The 20,531-nt window shown below is 39.0% G+C and overlaps 1 protein-coding gene across 5 annotated transcripts in view; it reads left to right on the top strand.

Annotated features, from left to right (window-relative positions):
* UBE3D (ubiquitin protein ligase E3D) overlaps nucleotides 1-20,531 on the top strand; it is a 179,888-nt gene that overhangs the window by 35,028 nt on the left and 124,329 nt on the right. For all 5 annotated transcript variants that reach the window (XM_025382815.1, XM_025382817.1, XM_025382816.1 and 2 more), the window contains 3 exons: nucleotides 5,608-5,677; nucleotides 7,099-7,207; nucleotides 10,513-10,676. In XM_025382815.1, coding sequence (XP_025238600.1) covers nucleotides 5,608-5,677; nucleotides 7,099-7,207; nucleotides 10,513-10,676 — 343 coding nt within the window. The remainder of the gene's footprint in view (nucleotides 1-5,607; nucleotides 5,678-7,098; nucleotides 7,208-10,512; nucleotides 10,677-20,531) is intronic.

Here is a 20,531-nt window from a genome sequence, read left to right as displayed (position 1 = left end):
ATGCCTGTAGTTCCAGCTACTTGGGAGGCTGAGGCATGAGAATCACTTGAATTTGGGAGGCAGAGGTTGCAGTGAGCTGATATTACACCACTGCACTCCAGCCTGAGCAACAGAGTGAGAACCGGTTTCAAAAAAAAGAGGAAGAAATTTCTTCCACCAGATACCCTAAGTTATCTCTCACAAGTTCAAAATTCCACAGATGTCTAGGGCAGGGACAAAATGCTGCCAGTTTCTTTCCTAAAGCATAACAAGAGTCACCCTTGCTCCAGTTCCCAACAAATTCCTCATCTCTCTCTGAGACCACCTCAGCCTGGACTTCATTGTCCGTATCCCTATCAGCATTTTGGTCAAAACCATTCAACAATTCTCTAAGAAGGTTCAAATTTTCCCCCATTTTCTTATCTTCTGAGCCCTCCAAGTCTCTAGGAAGTTTCAAGCTTTCCCACATTTTCCTCTCTTCTTCTGAGCCCTCTAAACTGTTCCAGCCTCTGCTTGTTACCCAAGTTCCAAAGTTGCTTCCACATTTTCCAGTATCCTTACAGCAGCACCCCACTCTACCAGTACTAATTTACTGTATTAGTCCGTTCTTATGCTGCTAATAAAGACATACCTGAGACTGGGTAATTTATAAAGAAAAAGAAGTTTAATGGACTCACAGTTCCACATGGCTCAGGAGGCCTTACAATCATGGCAGAAGGTGAAGGAGGAGGAAAGGCAGGTCTTACATGGTGGCAGGCGAGAGAGCTTGTGCAGGGGAACCGTCTTTTATAAAACCATCAGATCTCATGAGACTTATTCGTTATCATGAGAACATGATATGGAAAAACACGCCCCCATGGTTTAATTACCTCCCACTGGGTCGCTCCCAAGATACATGGCAATTATGGGAGCTACAATTTAAGATGAGATTTGAGTAGAGACACAGCCAAACCCTATCAGAAACCTTTTTTTTTTTTTTTTTTTAATTAGCCTCAGGTATTTATTATAGCAATACAAAAACCACCTGCTGCACAAAGGATGATAGATGAGCTGAGATAACTTCTCTGCCCTAACACAACTCTAGCTGACTCCTAAACCTTGCATACACACAAAAAAATGGCAGGGAGTATCTGTTGTATGTATTTTCAGTAAGAATTGAAAGCTTAGGGGGACCTGTGAATTTGCTGTGACTTTGATTGCATTCCTCAATCCACATACAACTTGGGTAGCAGAAGGTAATTTTTGTAAGAAGCCTTACTGGCTTGAGGTATTTGAGTAGAGCCTTGCCCAAAATTATTTGCTGACAGCTAACCTATGCAGGTACAGTGGATACTTGCTAGGGAACTAGACTAAAAAAAAAAATTAAAACTGAGTAGAGACATTAGTGGCTACACACTGTGGGGAGATACATTTCACAGTTCGAGTCCAGGCCAGTCAATTGATTGCTATCCCAACCAATAACCAACAACCGTCAGAAGAGCAAAACAAAATCCACTGTTGCCACAACATATTGCACACAATGTCCTGCTTCTGTCTAAAAATTATTAGGTGTGCAAAGAAACTGAAAAGAATGTTTCATACTCAAGAAAAAAAGGACTTAATAAACAGGTACTTAGTAAACACAAATATTCGATTGAGCAGACAAACATGTGGAAGCAGCTGTTATAAATATGGCAAATATTTATATTTGCTTAGCATATTTAGCAATATGAAAGGTGTGAAGGTAGCTGAAAGGAAAAGGAAACTGTAACAATAAGTATATTTAGGAAAGACTCACAGTAAAATTTCTTAAAAAGTATTATAATTGATATTAAAAACTCAGCCAGTGGTTTAACACCAGATTAGGTACAACTTGAAGATAGAATTAATGAACAAAAGAGAGACGACAAGAAAAACCTGTTATTTAGCACAGAGAGACAAAAGGCAAAAAATATAGAAGAGAGAGTAAGAGACGTAGAACATCAACTATCCATTGTATGTTTAATCAGACTTCCAGGAGGAAAAGAAAGGAGCATGGGCAATATTTGAAGAGATAATTGTTGAGAATTTTACAAAAGTGGTGAAGAACAGCAATCTATAGATTCAAGGGACCCAGTGATTTCCAATTCAGTGAAGCCCTAGCAAGAAAAATAAAAATAAATCCATACCTAGACACATGCAAGTAATACTGTAGAATAAAAAGTGGGGATAATCTTAAATGCAGCTGAAGAAAAATGACAGAGTTCCTTCAAAGGAACAGCAGTAATGGAAGTCTGAAGACAGTGGAACAATATTGCCAATGTGTGCAAATAACTGTTGATCCTAGGACTTAATCTCAAGTGAAAATTTCCTTTAAGAATGAAGGCTAAGATAAATATGTTTTCTGACAAACACAAACTGGGATAATTCAATACTAATGGGTTTTTTTTTATTTTTTATTTTTATTTTTATTTATTTATTTTTTTTGAGATGGAGTCTCGCTCCATCGCCAGGCTGGAGTGCAGTGGCGCGGTCTTGACTCACTGCAACCTCTGCCTCCTGGGCTCAAGCGATTCTTCTGCCTTAGCCTTCCAAGTAACTGGGATTACAGACATGCGCCACCACGCCTGGCTAATTTTTGTATTTTTAGTAGAGATGGGATTTCACTATGTTGGCCAGGCTGGTCTTGAACTCCTGACCTCGCGATCTGCCCGCCTCGGCCTCCCAGAGTGCTGGGATTACAGGCGTGAGCCACCGTGCCTGGCCCATAGTGGTTTCTTATGAAAAGAAATTCTACCTGTATTCAGGTAGAAGAAAATGATCCCACATAGAAGGTCTAATTAAGTTCAATAAGACTTGATAAAATAGTGAATATTCAGATAACGCTTAAATGAATATTAACTGTAAAGCAATAGAAATAATACTTGTGGGATTAAAATAATGTAATTAAATTATAGATTAACAACACACGGGATAAAAAGGGTCACTTCTACTTTGGGAGGCGGAGATGAGAGGATCCCTTGAGACCAGCCTAGGCAACATAGTGAAACCTTGTCTCTACAAAAAATTGACCGGGCATAGTGGTGCATCCCTGTAGTAGTCCTAGCTACTCAGGAGGCTGACGCGGAAGGATCACTGAAGCCCAGGAGTTCGAGGTTACAGTGAGCTATGATCACACCACTGCACTCTAGTTGGGCAACAGAGCAAGACCTGTCTTAAGTAAATAAATAAATAAATACATACATACATACATAGTCATTTCATAAAGTTAAAAAGATTTAGTTTGTGTAACAACATGACTTCAAAATAGTAAATATTGACAGATCTTCAGGGAGAAATGGGTAAATCTGTCATGGCTCTCTATATATTAATCTATGAAACTATTTTATTTTTTTTACCTTTTCTGTGTGTAATATTGAGCAATTACATACTTTTTCAAAAAATAACTTTCTGTCTTATTAAAAGTTGTTTGACAACACTATTTTATTTTATTTTTTAAGAGATGGGATCTTACTCTGTCTCTCAGGCTGGAGGGCAGTAGTTCACTGAAGCCTCAGACTTCTGGGCTCAAACAATCCTCTTGCCTCAGCCTCCCAAGTAACTGGAACTACAGGCACATGCCACTCAGCCTGGCTAATTTTTAAAAGATTTTTTTTTGTAGAGACAGATTGTTGCTTTGTTGTCCAGGATGGTCTCAAACTCCTGGGCTTCAAGTGATCCTCCTGGCTTGGCCTTCCAAAGTGCTGGGATTAAGTGTGAGCCACTGTACCTGGCCAACAACACCATTTTTAATGACAGCCTCATTTTTAATTATTTCTGGTTTTAATTTGACCTATTTAAAATTTGAAATATGCATGGAATTATGTTGCCTGAATATCTGTTTAACCCATCCTCAATTTTTAGACACTTGTTTTCAGTATTTTTCTATTGATATTATTATGAGTATCACTATAGATAAGTGTTTTCATATACCAGTGTGTATTTTTTTGAAATAAATTCTTATATGTTTAATTATGGTGTCACAATACATATACAATTTTTTGTTTGTTTGTTTGTTTTTAAGACGGAGTCACATTCTGTCACCCAGGCTGGAGTGCAGTGGCGCGATCTCAGCTCACTGCAACATCCGCCTCCCGGTTTCAAGCAATTTTCCTGCCTCACCCTCCTAAGTAGCTGGGACTATGGGCGTGGGTCACTGCGCCTAGCTAATTTTTGTATTTTTAGTAGAGACAGGGTTTCACCATGTTGGCCAGGCTGGTCTCAAACACCTGACCCCAGGTGATCTGCCTGCCTCGGCCTCCCAAAGTGCTGGATTGTTAGTGAGATTAAACTTTCTTAGATTTTTTTTAGAACTCCAAGATGGTTGTGTTCACATTTATGTCTATTAAATATCTATTTAAAGTTTTCTGTAAGCAATCAGATAACCAGATTTAGTGAGAATTGTACATCAATAGAGTCATTGAGATTCTGGGTAGATTCTAATGTGAGGTTCACTGCATCTGTGTTTTGGGTGCTATGAGTAAAAACCCCTTTTCAGATAGGAGCACTCAAACATCAAAGGCAAGGTGGGTATAGTTAGCGTAATGGACAGAAAGTCATGGCAACAATTGGAATAATCTGAGTTATTCAGTCATATGGTGTTTGCTAGTTGATCATGGTGTTGTCTAGAAGTGAAATAGATAGCAAGCCTGCTAAAATCTTACTTGATTTGTATAAGCAGAAAGTTCTGTCAAGTGAATAAAAGTTGAGCTTGCATCATAAAAACAGAGAGTCCTGGCCCCTCAGTTCTCACACTTGAGCCTTTGTAGACCCAGGAACCCTTGAATGAAGGAAAGGGCAGATGCCCTCAATGAAAAACCCTAGTATGCTACCTAAAATTTATACTGTTAATCTTTCTCCCAGCCTTCCACAAAGGGAACCATGGCCTTTCTCAGGGTAACAGTTCCCCATGTGCACTGGGGAAAAGGAAATAATCACCCTTTTGGGACTGCTGGACACTGGTTCTAAATGAACACCAATTCTAGAAGACCCAAAACATCACTGTGGCCCTCCAGTTAGAGTAGGGGATGGGGTCAGGTGATCAATAGAGTTTTAGCTCAGGTCCATCTCACAGTGGGTCCAGTGGATCCCTGAATACTTCCTGTGATTATTTCCTGAATTCCAGAGTGCTTAACTCAAATTAACACACTTAGCAGCTGACAGAATCCCCGCGTTAGTTCCCCAACATGTGAGTTGAGGCTATTTTGGTAGAAAAGGCCAAGTGGAAGCCGTTAGTATACTGGGAAAATAGTATATCAAAACCAAACCAGAAGTCTTTTTCATTGACTTACAGGTTTGTAGCTATTCTGTAGAATTGAGGAAACCCAGTGACTAATTTCTATCTAAGTGCACTATGCCTGTGATGTGACAACTTTTATAATCTTCCATATGTGTGAGCAGAATCTCTGGGCATTATTTTCTAAAAAGACACAGAAGCTTCAGAACTATCTCCTTGTAGTGACCAATGCTTTGTCTTCTGAAACTAAGTAGTTTTGGGAAAATGTTTACTGAATATTAATTTTACCAGTATGTTTAATATTTAGTTTGGAATATCATAATTTGGAGTCAACAGGCCCACAATAAAATTATTAGTGTATTGGGGAGAGTCTTAATTTTCTTTTTTGTTTCTAGAAACCACCAAGTTTTACATGACAGAGATAATCATTCAGTCATCTGAGAGGAGTTTCCCCATCATACCAAGGTACAAATAACAAATTACATTTATTTGTAATTTCTTTTTTCCCCCTATTCAGACCTTTTTTTTATTTTTAATTTTTTGGTTTTGAATTTATTTTTTATTTTAATAGGTTTTTGGGAACAGATGATGTTTACTTAGATGAATAGTGATGATTTCTGAGATTTGGGTGCACCCATCACCCAATCAGTCAGTGTTCACTGTACTCAATGTGTAGTCTTTTATCTCTTACCTCTCCCCCCGCCTTTTCCCCAAGTCCTCAGTCCATTGTATTATTCTTATGCTTTTGCATCCTCATAACTTAGTTCCCACTTATGAAGGAGAACATACGATGTTTGGTTTTCCATTCCTGAGTTATTTCAATTAGAATAATAGTCTCCAATTACGTCCAGGATGCTGTGATTGCCATTATTTCGTTCCATTTTGTGGCTAAGTAGTATTGCATGGTATATATTTGTAATTCCAAATTTAGGAAAAAGGAAGTACAATTGATGATATGGGAATTCATTTTTATTCATACCTTTCTTTATTTGGAAAAGGAAAGAGAAAGCCTTTTAGATAGTTGAACCAAACCACACATATAAAAGATTTGAGGATTTAAAAAAATGTTTTGCTCCATATAGTGCTGTAGACAAATGTGCTCTTATAAATCTTCTAATTCTGAAAGTTTTCTATGCTTATTTCTATGTGCCAGATATCTAGAATTTTATCACCTAGTCACCAATAAGTTTTTTGAATAGCTTCTGATTTTAATTTGAATTATTTAAAATTTGAAACATAGGTCAGTTTCAAATGACTCCTGTGTTTTAAAAACATGGTACTTAGCCCCTAAATCTATTAGTGTTTTTATTTCTTTGACTCTTTTTAGTTTGCAAACAAGTTAACCATGATATGCCTTTATTCCTGTTTATTTGTTGATATCCTAAAATTATGGCAATCTGAGTATAGCCTTGAACTTTATCGTTATGTAAATACTTGGATTCTGTACCTCAGAGCTGACACTTTAGGGACACTTTCCATCCAAATGGAAGAAAATGTAGACAATACTGTCTGATGTTTGGAAGGAAATTTCTTGCCTCCTTTTGTAAGTTAGTTATTCTCTGTTTAATATGCTAGAGCACAAATGGAGTATTGACTTGTTCTAACATGGTATTTTTTTATTCAGTAGGGGTGAATAGTTAGGTTTGGTGTGGAAAGTGTATCAAGGATTGGAGAATAGATTTGAAGAAGAATGGAGCAAAACTGAATACATTAAACTATATTAAAATCCACATCAGTGTGGATTGTGAGGGAATGAGCAGTACATAGAAAAGTCTGGAATGTGGATGTCTCTGCCTTTTAGGTACCCTGTGGGTATTTTTTGCTTATCTTACCAGTTAGAGTTATTATGAGACACACGTTTTGAAAATTGATTTCTGTTCAAACAGGTCTCGGTTTGTCCAGAGCGTGATCACCCAGTGTCTGGTGCAGCTCTCCTCTGCTAGAAGTACTTTTAGATTCAGGATTCAAGGTCAGGACGACAAAGTGTATATCTTGGTAAGAAATTATTTTATCCAGCTTTTGTAGCCTAGGAATCCAAGGTCTCAGAATTCTTTAGTTTTTTCATTTTTTTTTCTTAATTCTCAGGTGTGGAAAATAAGTGATTAAAAATGTTAATATCAGGCTGGGCATGGTGACTTATGCCTGTAATCCCAGCCCTTTGGGAAGCCAAGGTAGGGGGATCACTTGAGGTCAGTAGTTCGAGACCAGCCTGGCCAACATGGGGAAACCTCATCTCTACTAAAAATACAAAAATTAGCCTGGTGGATGGCCCATGCCTGTAGTCCCAGCTACTCAGGAAGCTGATGCAGGAGAATCGCTCGAAGTCGGGAGGTAGAGGTTGCAGTGAGCCAAGATGATGCCACTGCACTTAAGCCTGGGTGACAGAGCAAGACTCCATCTTAAAAAAAAAAAAAAGTTAATATCAGTTTAATTCATAAATCAAACTCCCTTAATTTAATAGCAGATGATCAAGTGCCTCTATGTACTAGTTACTAGGGATACAGAGAAAATTCCTGATTCCTGCTATTTAGAAGCTCATACCACAAAATCAGGGTTTTTTGTTTCTTTGTTTTGAGATGGAGTCTCGCTCTGTTCCCCAGGCTGGAGTGCGGTGGCACGATCTTGGCTCACTGCAAGCTCAGCCTCCTGGGTTCACGCCATTCTCCTGCCTCAGCCTCCTGAGTAGCTGGGACTACAGGCACCCGTCACCACGCCCAGTTAATTTTTTTGTAGAGATGGGGTTTCACTGTGTTAGCCAGGATGGTCTCGATCTCCTGACCTCGTTATCCACCTGCCTCGGCCTCCCAAAGTGCTGGGATTACAGGCATGAGCCACTGCGCCTGGCCAAAATCAGATTTTTTACTCTCAGTTAGTAATGGCTTTTTTTTGGTCACTATAACACTATTCTGTCTCTGTCTTTTTTTTTTTTTTTTTCTATTTCGTACTCTTATGTTTAGAATATGTCCTATTGCTCCTGTTTGTTTTTTGTTTTTTTGAGATAAGGTCTTACTCTGTCACACAGGCTGGAGTGCAGTGGCAGGATTATGGCTCACCACAGCCTCGACTTCCCAGGCTAAAGTGATCCTCCCACCTCAGCCTTCTAAATAGCTGAGACTCCAGGCCTACTCCACCATTCCCAAACAATTTTTTAATTTTGGAGATGAGGTCTTGCTATGTTGCCCAGGCTGGTCTTGAACTCCTGGGCTGAGGTAATCCTCCCACTTTGGCCTCCTAAACTGTTGGGATTATAGTGGGATTACAGGCATGAGCCACCATACCTGGACTTCTTTTGTTGTTTTTAGTTGCTCTGATTCTGTGATATTTGAGAAATAGTGGCAATTTTTGAGGAAGAGGCTTTGTGGCTAACAATCATCCCAGCATGTACCACTAGAGCCTAATATTACACTGCCTCTATTAAAAATAGTGTCCTTCAGAAACAAATTTTGAGCATTTATCTGGATAACCAAGAATCATAGCCCAAATATCCTCTCTACTTCTACATCTATTTTATTCAACCAGTAAACATGTATGGAGCACTTCTTATATGAAAGACACTGTTCCAGGTGCTCAAGGTAGAGCCCAAATGCCTTTATGAAACTAAAAAGCTAATATGGAAACATAGTAACAAAAAAGAGGGAAGGGCCTGAAGTTGCTGTTAGGTGTGACTCTGTAGCTGGCCATCCCTTATGAGGACCCTATGTTCTTCTAATTGCAGATAATTTCTATGAAAACCTAAAATATTTTCTGACTGATTTTGATACTAAATATGCCTCACAGTTATCTGAAATCAGTTTTACTTTTTATTTTATTCTAAGATTTCAAATTGAAAATCAGGAGTAGGAACTTCTGAAACTTTCTAACATATATTTAGATTTTTCTTTTTTATAAAATATTCTTGAAACACAATCAGGGACCATGAAGAACATAAAATGTTCCTTTTCTTGCCTTGCTATATCATACTATTCAGGGGGCAATCAGTAATAACAGTCTGATATGTGTACTTCATTATTTTTATTCTTTCCATATACGACTATATATATGTACACTCACAGGTGTTTATCTATTTGTAAAAAAAAAAAAAAAAAAAAACCAGTATCATATGATTAGTGTTTTTCTGCAACCTGCTTGCTTCACAGTATGTATCTTGAGGATTGTTTTTGTTAGTTTAAATGTAGGTCTGGCTCTTTAATGATTGGAATTTTGCTGTATGGCTGATAAGACTGAACTGCAATGAAAATAATCTTTGCCTGTATCTTTTAGTACTTCTTTATAAATGGATCTTTCTAATGTAATATAGTATTAGAATTTGTGTATTTGAAACTCAGGTAATTATCACCTTGCAAAAAAAGTTGTACTAATTTATCTTTTATAGTAGGCATTCTTGGTGTGCCACCCAGACCCCATACTGGGTTGATGCACCCATTCCCAGCTGCTGACAGTGTTGGCTAATAATGGCTCACAGCTGCCCCCTTCTCCAGAGACTTCCTTTTCAGATGACAGGGGTTGCCTTGCCCAGAAGTTACCTGTCCGCCACAATCCCATCTCCCTGACTTACCCCTTCTTGGTCAGCCCACTGCCAGTGATTTGATCCTGGGGCACAGAAAGCTAGGGACTCTTGTCTCAAAGTAGAACAAACTCTGTAGGTGGGATTCATGCTGTAGAACTCCCCCATGGATCAGGCCAAAACCAGACTCCAGATGATTCTATATCCTTAATTAGCTCTTTCCCCTTCCTTATCCCATTTCCTTCACTTTTCTCCTGTGAGTTCTCCCTCAGTGAATCACATGCATCCAAATCCCAAAACACTTTACCAGCAGTGTATTGGAATGCCCACTTCAAACCCCTTTTCTGAACTAGATGTTATCAATCCTTTTATATTTGCCAATCTGATCAATGAAAAATGGTGGCACAAAATTTCACATTTATTAGTTACATTAAGATTCGAATATATGTTTATGTATCTTTTATTTCTTCTGTTAATTCTGTTCATATTCTTTGCCTGTATTTCTCTCGGGCTGTTTTACCTCCTTACTGAAGCTCTGTATATTATAGATAATAACGTTGTTACTTATGCGTATTTTCTCTGAGTCAGTTGTCTTTTTTTTTTTTTTTAACTTTATGTCAATTGCTCTACCAAGTGTTATATTTTGAAAGGCCTACCTAGCTTTAAAATTATGTACATGATTCTCATATTTATTTTTTCTGGGATTTTCTTAGTCTCTTTTTTGTTTTTGAAAAGTCATAAGATATGGATAAGGTGACAATATTCTTATACTTGGACTTTCTCTTCACATCTTTAGCTGTGGCTTTTAAATTCAGACAGTTTGGTGATTGAATCATTGAGAAATTCTAAATATATCAAAAAATTCCCATTGTTGGAAGACACATTGAAAGCAGATTCTAGTTCTGCCTGGAGTGCTATCAAGGTCCTCTACCAGCCATGCATCAAAAGCAGGAATGAAAAGTAAGTTGTGCATTTGTTTTCTCATCCACATTATGTTTTATCTTTTGTTGTCATGTTGGTGTTAAGAAATTAATGAATTAAATGCCACTATACCCCTTCCCTGCTTGAAGCTTCTAGGAGCCATACTGCTAAATATTATATGTTTAAAATAGGTTGAATTATTACAGATGATTCATGCTAATATGCAGAAAGCTTGCTTTTACCAAAAATTATTATTTTTTTCTTGTAATCTAAGCTGTCTGTACATATGGCTGCAGTACTAAATCCGACTTCAACAGTGATGAATGTTTACCAATAAGCACTTTCCAGGCATCAGGATACAATAATGAACAAAACACAGCCCCTACCTCTTAGCATTGTTGTTCTAATGGGGGAAGGCAGACCATAAACAAAACAGATTCTTATGTCTCTTACTATGTGTCAGGCACTCATCTAAGAACTCATAGGTCATTTAAGCCTAACAACAACCTGTGTGGTAGGTACTATTATCATCCCCACTTTAAAGATAAGCACACTAAGATACTGGTAGTAAATTACTCTAGTGAAAAATGAAACAAGGTAAGGTAGTTGGCGAGGGGTAGGATGGGAGTAGGATGTTGTCATTTTATATTGCAAAGTCAGGAAAGATTCCTTAGATAAAGTGATATTTAAGCAGATAACTTGAAGGAAGTGAAGTGCTGAGCCATATCTGATGGAAGATCATTCCCAGAAAAGGAAACAGCAGGTATTCTTATTGTAACAGAATCAAAGTTTGTACTTGTCCCGTACTCTCAGATGGGTTTAATCAAATTTGTCCTAAGGACGGAAGGATCTTAGTCTTTTTCTGGAAAGTAAATAAGACATTGAAAAAATTAATTACGTTTCTTATGCAAGTAGTACCAGTCATAAAAGATCCAAACACTAAGAGACATATGTAAGGTAAAATTATATCCCTCTCCAGAAGTAAAACGTTTGTTGTGTACTCTTCCACTTCTTTTTCCATTCATTTTGCACTTAAACGTGTATTTTTTTACACTTAAGCCCATGTCTTAGAGATTCTTTCCATGTCAGTGCTTGACATTTTATGAAATGGAGGTACTATAAATTACTTAGCCATTTTTCTTTTAATTGATATTTGGTTTATTACTTTTTTGCTGTTATAATTAGTGTTGTAATCTTGTATATTTGTTTTCTGATTATAAGTTTTCTATATTAGAGGAATTTCTAGAGGTACAATTGTTGAGTCAAAGGGTATGGACATTTAAAATTTTGAGAGGTAATATCAAATTATTTTGTAAAAAGGTATCATGAATTTATACTCCCACCTGAAGTTTTTATAAATGTCCATTACCCTAAATTCTCACTGAAATTTCCATTTAGATTTTTGCCTATCTGATGTGATTCTAAAGGAAACAGGTACTTGACACTATCCTTATATTTTATTGAGGCATGTCCAATGGATGCATCTCAGTTTTATGCTTTTGAGACTCTTTTTGAGGGCTTGGATTTTTTTTTTTTTTTTTGGTGCCCTTATACGTAGTCAACTATTAAGCTCTACATTGATTATATTTTCTTTTGATGTGTGTGTGTGTGTGTATGTGTGTGTATCTTTATATATTTAGGTTTATATAATCAAATTTATTAAAACCCTTTATATTCATCTTTTCTATTTATTGAAATGTGGACTTTTCTGACAGGTATGTTGAATCTTACATTATGATTATGTAAGTAATTTTCTTCTGTTTTGATTCTAGTTTTCACATTATATATTTTAAAGCTGTATTGTTAGAGAAATAAAAGCATGACAACTAATTGAGTATACTATCAATAGGAGATTTTGCTCTTCTTCAATTTAATGCTAGTTTTTGTTTCATTCTAATTTGCTGTGATGGTTAATAGTAAGTGCCAACTTGATTAGCTTGAAGGATGCAAAGTATTGGTCCTAGGTGGGTCTGTGAGGGTGTTGCCAAAGGAGATTAACATTTGAGTCAGTGGGCTGGGGAAAGGCAGACCCACCCTTAATTTGGGTGGGCACCATCTAATCAGCTGCCAGCATGGCTGGAATATAAAGCAGGCAGAAAAACATGAAAAGACTAGACTGGCTTAGCCTCCCAGCCTACATCTTTCTCTAGTGCTAGATGCTTCTTGCCCTTGAACATTGGACTCCAAGTTCTTCAGCTTTGGGATTAGGACTGGCTTCCTTGCTCCTCAGCTTATAGATGGCCTATTGTGGGACCTTGAGATTGTGTGAGTTAATATGATCATATATGTGTGTGTGTGTGTGTGTATATATCTTCATATATATGAAGATTTATATATTTATATATGAAGAGATATATATATATATGGCTTTTTATATATGAAGAATTAAATATATGTATAAAAAGATTTACAAATATATGTCTATATATTCTATTAGTTCCATCCCTCTAGAGAGCCCTGACTAATACGGATTTTGATACCAGGAGTGGTTCTAGAGGAACAGAATATTAAGGATAGAGTTCTTTCATTGGTTTTGAGGTTTCTGGAGTTGGCTGCTTAATATGATTACATCCAAAAATGCTAAGGTCTCTACTTCTGATAACATGGAGAACACTGATAGTCCTTGGCATGAACTGTTAACAGAGTTATGCACAGTAAATACATTTGACACTCCTGATTCACTGCTTATGAGAGGCAAGGAGTTTAGTGACTCTCTGCATAATGCCTTTGACTATATTAAGGAACATAATGAAGTTGGTTGGTTGCTCCTAAGTTCACTGGACAAAGTGATAAAAGAAAATGATGAACTCAGGGATTCTAACTCCCAGCTTCAGAAACAGATACGGAGCCTCAAATCTGCTAAGATTGCCTTGAGTGAGAATCTTATCTCCTGTAGAGAAAGAGTTGAAATTGTGGAAAATCAGACACAAGTTTATCATGTGAGTGACTGACCTGCAATGAAAAGTGTATGCACAGCCTCACCAGGTGTCTACTGTTAAAGTGAGGGGATTAATCGGGAAAAAATGGGACCCTGAAACTTGGAATGGGGATATGTGGGAGGACCCTGATGAAGCTGGGGATACTGAGCTTATAAACTCTAAGGAACCTTTCTTGCCAGAAGACACAGCTTCCCCATCCCCAGTAGTGGCAACATCCCCTTTCCAACCCATGCTGCCATCAGCATTTCCACCTTTGTCTGAGGAGATAAACCCTTTACTGCCTGAGGCAATAGCGATGGCCTCCCCAGAGGCGGTTTCCAAGCAAGATAATGTTGATTCTCCTCAGGAGCCACCCCCAAAACCTCTGTTTGCTTCTAGACCTATAACTAGACTAGAGTCTCGGTGGACCCCTAGAGGTGAGGTTGAGAGTAAGACCCATGAAGAGGTGTACTACAAGCGAAAAGAACTGCTTGAGTTTTCTAATGTATATAAACAGAAATCTGGAAAACAGGCATGGGAATGGATATTAAGGGTGTGGGATAATGGTGGAAGGAATATAGAGTTGGATTAGACTGAATTTATTGATTTGGGCCCACTAATTAGGGATTCTTCATTTAATATTGCAGCTTGGGGAGTTACAAAAGGTTCTAATAGTTTATTTGCTTGGTTAGCTGAAAGATGGATTAAAAATGGCCCACTGTGAGTGAGCTGGAAATGCCTGATCTCTCTTCGTTTAATGTAGAGGAAGGGATGGTGGAGTGGATTAGTCTCTTTAGACCTACTCATCCCAGCTGGGAGGGTCCAGAAGATATACCCTTGACCAATGCTTTGTGAAATAGATTTGTGAAGGCAGCACCTTCATCTTTGAAGAGCCCTGTAATAGCCCTTCTCTGTATGTCAGATCTAACAGTGGGAACTGCAGTCACTCAGCTACAAAATTTAAATACAATTGGAATAATTGGATCCCGAGGTGGCAGGGGCCAAGTGGTGGCACTCAGCTGTCAAAGGCAAGCTGGGCATAGCTACTGTGATGGACAGAAGAGGCAAAGCAGCAATCAGAATAATCTGACTCCTGTCGAACTCTGGCATTGGCTAATTACAATGTTCCTAGAAGTGATAGGAAGCCTACTGCATTCCTACTTAATTTATATAAGCAGAGAACTTCCAGACTAATTTGAATTATAAAAGCAGAGAATCATAGTCCCTTAATCAATTTCCAGACTTGAGCCAGTTCACATACCCAGAACCCCTTGAATGAAAGGGAGACCGGGTCCCCTTGAGGAAGGACCACTCTACACTACTGACAGTTTATGCTGTGAATCTTTCTCCCATCCTTCCCCAAGGAGACCTCCAGCCTTTTACCAGGCTAACTGTTCAATGGGCGTAGGGAAATGATCAGACATTTCAGGGACTACTGGACACTGGCTCTGAGCTGACGCTGAGTCCAGGGGACCCAAAATGTCATTGTGGTCCTCCAGTTAAAATAGGGGCTTATGGAGGTCAGGTAATTGATGGAGTTTTAGCTCAGGTCTGACTTACAGTGGGTCCATTGTGTCCCTGGACTTATCCTGTGGTCATCTCCCCAGTGCCAGAATGCATGATTGACATAGACATACTTAACAACTGGTAGAACCCCCACATTGGCTCCCTGACTGTAGGTTGAGAGCCATAATGGTGGGAAAGGCCAAATGGAAACCATTAGAGCTGCCTCCACCTAGAAAAACAGTAAATCAAAACCAATATCGCATCCCTGGAGGGACTGCTGAAATTAGTGCCACCATCAAGGACTTGAAAGATGCAGGGGTGGTGATTCCTACCATATCCCTGTTCAACTCTCTTATTTGGCCTGTGCAGAAGACAGATGGCTCTTAGAGAATGAAAATGGATTATCGTAAGTGTAACAAAGTGGTGACTCCGATTGCAATTGCAGTACCAGATGTGGTTTCATTGCTTGAGCAAAGTAACACATCTCCTGGTACTTGGTATGCAGCCACTGATTTGGCAAATGCCTTTTTCTCCACTCCTGTCCGTAAGGCCCACCAGAAGCAATTTGTCTTCAGCGGACAAGGCCAGCAATATGCCTTTACTGTCCTACCTCAGGAGTATATCAACTTTGTGTCATAATCCTATTTGGAGAGACCCTGATCACTTCCCTTCTTCAAGATATAACACTGGTTTTTTATGTTGAGGACAGTATGATGATTGAATCCAGTGATCAAGAAGTAGCAAACACACTGGACTTATTGGTGAGAGATTTGCGTGCCAGAGGATGGGAAATAAATCCAACTAAAATTCAGGGACCTTCTACCTCAGTAAAATTTCCGGGGGTCCAGTGGTGTGGAGCCTGTTGAGATATTCTTTCTAAGGTGAAGGAAAAGTTGCTGCATTTGGCCTCTCCTACAACCAAGAAAGAGGCACAATGCCTGGTAGGCCTGGTATGATTTTGGAGGCAACACGTCCCTCATTTGGGTGTGTTACTCTGACCCATTTATCGAGTTACCCAAAAGGCTGTCAGTTTTGGGTGGAGTCCAGAACAGGAGAAGGCTCTGCAACAGGTCCAGGCTGCTGTGCAAGCTGCTCTGCCACTTGGGCCATATAACCCAGCAGATCCAATGGTGCTTGAGGTGTCATTGGCAGTTAGGGATGCTGTTGGAGCCTTTGGCAGGCCCCCATAAGGGAGTCTCTGCTGTTAGCAGAGGCATCAGGATTTTGGAGCAAGGCCCTGCATCTTCTGCAGATAACTGTTCTCCTTTTGAGAAACAGATCTTGGCCTGTTACTGGGCTTTGGTGAAAACTGGATATTTGACTATGAATCATCAAGTCACCATGTGACATGAACTGGGTACTTTCTGACCTGTCTAGCCATAAAGTGGTCCTGCACAGCAGCATTCCATCATCAAATGGAAGTGGTATATACATGATTGGGCTCGAGCAGGTCCTGAAGGCACAAGTAAGTTACATGAGGAAGTGGCTCAAATGCCCATGGTCTCCACTCCTGCCACCCTGCTGTCTCTTCCCCAGCCTACACCAGTGGCCTCGTGGGGAGTTCCCTATGATCAGTTGTCAGAGGAAGAGAAGACTAGGGCCTAGTTCACAAACGGTTCTCCACGATATGCGGACACCACCTGAAAGTGGACAGCTACAGCACTATAGCCCCTTTCTGGGACATCCTTGAATGATAGCAGTGAAGGGAACTCTTCCCAGTGGGCAGAACTTGGAGCAGTGAACCTTGGATGGAAGGAGAAATGGCCAGATGTGCAATTATATACTGATTCATTGTAGCCAATGGTTTGACATGGTCAGACATTTGGAAGAAGCATGATTGGAAAATTGTGACAAAGAAATTAGGGGATGAGGTATGTGGATGGACCTCTCTGAGTGATCAAAAACTGTGAAGACAGTTGTATCCCATGTGAGAGCTTACCAACAGGTGACCTCAGCAGAGGAAGATTTTAATAATCAAGTGGATAGGATGACTCATTCTTAGCCTCTTTCCCTAGCCACCCTGTCATTGCCCAATGGGTCCATGAATAAAGTGCCCATGGTGGCAGGGATAGATGTTATGCATGGGCTCAGCAACATGAACTTCCACTCACCAAGGCTGACCTGGCTATGGCCACTGCTGAGTGCCCAATTTGCCAGCAGCAGAGACCAACACTGAGCCCTTGATATGGCGCCATTTTTGGGGGTGATCAGCCAGCTATTTGGTGGCATATTGATTATATTGGACCTCTTCCATCATGGAAAGGGCAGAGGTTTGTCCTCAGTGGAATACACACTTTGGATATGGATTTGCCTATCCTACACACAATGCTTCTGCAAGACTCCCATCCGAAGACTCACAGAATGCCTTATCCACCATCATGGTATTCCACACAGCACTGCCTCTGACCAAGGCACTCACTTTATGGCTAAAGAAGTGCAGCAGTGGGCTCATGCTCATTAGACTCACTGATCTTACTGTGTTCCCCATCATCCTGAAGCAGCTGGATAGAACAGTGGAATGGCCTTTTGAAGTCACAATTACAACAGCAAGTAGGTGACAATACTTTGCAGGGCTGGGGCAAAGTTCTCCAGAATGCCGTGTATGCTCTGAATCAGCATCCAGCATATGGCAGTGTTTCTCCCATAGCCAGGATTCATGGGTCCAGGAATCGAGGGGTGGAAGTGGAAGTGGCACCCATAGTGATCCACTAGCAAAATGTTTGCTTCCTCTTCCTGCAACATTACTTTCCGCTGGCCTAGAGGTCTTAGTTCCAGCAGGAGCAACGCTGCCACCAGGAGACAAAACAACGATTCCATTAAACTGGAAGTTAAGATTGCCACCTGGACACTTTGGGCTCCTCCTACCTTTAAGTCAACAGGCTAAGGAGGAAGTAACAGTGTTGCCTGCGGTGAGTGACCTGGACTATCAAGATGAAATCAGTCTACTGCTCCACAATGGAAGTAAGGAAGAGTATGCATGAAATACAGGAGATCCATTAGGGCATCTCTTAGTATTACCATGCCCTGCAATTAAGGTCAATGGGAAACTACAACAGCTCAATCCAGGCAGGACTACAAATGACCCAGACCCTTCAGGAATGAAGGTTTGGTTCACTCTACCAGGAAAAAAAAACACAACCTGCTGAGGTGCTTGCTGAAGGCAAAAGGAATACAGGATGGGTAGTAGAAGAAGGTAGTCATCAATACCAGCTATGACCAGATGACCAGTTGCAGAAACAAGGAATGTAAGTGTCATGAGTATTTCCTTCTCCTTTTGTTAAAAACACATTTGTGCACTTGTACTAAGAAAATATCTTCATCATACTTCCTTTTTCCTTTATCATGTGACATAAAGTTTATTGACTTCATATGAGCTTTTAAGTATTGTTAACTTTATGGAATAGAGGGTTGGGGATTGGTGCATTTCCGGTTGTATGAAGGATAGTTGTATTACGTTAGGCATAATTATGACCTTCTTATTGTTTTTATTTGAAGATTATGTATGATCTCAGGAGATGTGTATGGGTACAAGTTAACAAGGGATCGACTTGTGATGATTAATACTAAGTATAAACTTGACTGGATGCAAAGTATTGATCCTGGGTGTGTCTGTGAGGGTGTTACCAAAGGAGATTAACATTTGAGTCAGTGGGCTGGGGAAAGGCAGACCCACCCTTAATCTGGGTGGGCACCGTCTGATCAGCTGCCAGCATGGCTGGAATATAAAGCAGGCAGAAAAAACGTGAAAAGACTAGACTGGCTTTGCCTCCCAGCCTACGTCTTTCTCCTATGCTGGATGCTTCTTGCCCTTGAACATTGGACTCCAAGGTCTTCAGCTTTGGGATTTGGACTAGTTTCCTTGCTCCTCAGCTTACAGATGGCCTGTTGTGGCACCTTTTGATCATGTGAGTTAATACTCCTCAATAAACTCCCCTTTATATGTATTTATCTGTCTTATTAGTTCCATCCCTCTAGAGAACCTTACTAATACATTTGCCTGATGTTAATACTACTATATTTACTTTATAAAAAATTGTTGATTTGTTCTTTTTGTGTTTATTTTCACCTGTCTTGTGTCATTTAATCAAGTGTATATTGCATTAAGATATACCTTATGAACTGCGTATAGCTGGATAGTTTAAAACTCCAGTAGGAGAGTCCTTCTATTTTAATGGTGAATTTAATTATTCACATTTATTGTGATTTTGATGAATTTGGACATAGTTTGCTCTTTTAGATTGGTTGCCCTCTCTGTGTCATTTCTTTCCTCCAATGATTTGGAAGCAAAAAAGAACTTTTTTGTTTACTTCAAAATGATTATTCATGATTAACCTTAAAATTTTAATACACATTTAAATTTACTCTTTTTTTTAACTGTCAATATTTAGATTTAATTAGTATCCATACTCTTCACTGGAACAAGGAAAGACTTGGAGATTCATGTTTGTCTTTTTGCTCCCTCCCTAACCTCCTCCCTTTCCTATGTTGAATCCTTTGTCATTCTGATGATATGATGGTTGTATTTCTTCTTAAAGAAATATTAAGCTGAAGCCCTCCTCCATTTGTCTACTGTCATGCATCATGACCATGAAAGTTTTGTATCTTTATTATAAATACTTCCTTAAAAAGGTATGGTATTATTTGATATGTTCTCTTTTTGTGATTTTTTTTACTCAGTATTCTTTGTTTGATTTTTTTAATGTGATGAAGTATACTCTTTAATACTTCTTTTAACCTTGGACTATAGTCAATCTGTGAGTATCTGAAAATTTATTATACGTATTCTGTCTCTCCAAAAACCTGTAGGATTTTCTTTTTATCCTTGGCTTTCTAAGATTTTATACAGATATGTTTAAATGTGAGCATTCACTCAAAATTTTCTCTTATGTCATAATCTCTTTTTACAGATACAATCTCTGTGATAATAATATTTTTGCTTAAAGTCTTGTTGTTTCTCTATTAATGTTTTCCTTGGGTGTTGGCTCTTCTGTTTTTGAAAACAAAGATTGAGTTTGGTACCTGTCTTTCATGGTGGTGCATTTCCCAAATGTTTGATTATTTCACTAGAATTCCTGCCCTGAAATGTAAACTCCGCGTGAACCAGGACCATCTCTGTCTTGCTCAGCTAGATGAGTACTTATAAAAGTGCTCAAAGCATTCAATTAATGTTTGTGCAATGGTGCATGGTTTTCTGCTTATCTTTGTAATATTTGGTAATCATTATTTACCTATTGGTAACTGTAGGTTCTTGTTACCATAGCCTGCCTGTATGGATTAGTGAAAGATAACTCACAGGATATACTAGCATGCATGTACCAGTTTGTCTTTTGACAACTTTGAAGTATTAAGAAAAAGGAAGTGGTTTATTTTGCTGATTGTTATATTCATTATATGTAGAATCTTTACCTTTCCTTTCTTGAAGAGTATTATAAGAATCTGATGCACCTGCCTTATTACTTCACTCATTCTT

Source organism: Theropithecus gelada, chromosome 4, assembly GCF_003255815.1.
Source record: "Theropithecus gelada isolate Dixy chromosome 4, Tgel_1.0, whole genome shotgun sequence".
Classification (NCBI taxonomy): domain Eukaryota; kingdom Metazoa; phylum Chordata; class Mammalia; order Primates; family Cercopithecidae; genus Theropithecus; species Theropithecus gelada.
This window is presented reverse-complemented; position numbering and strand designations above follow the sequence as displayed.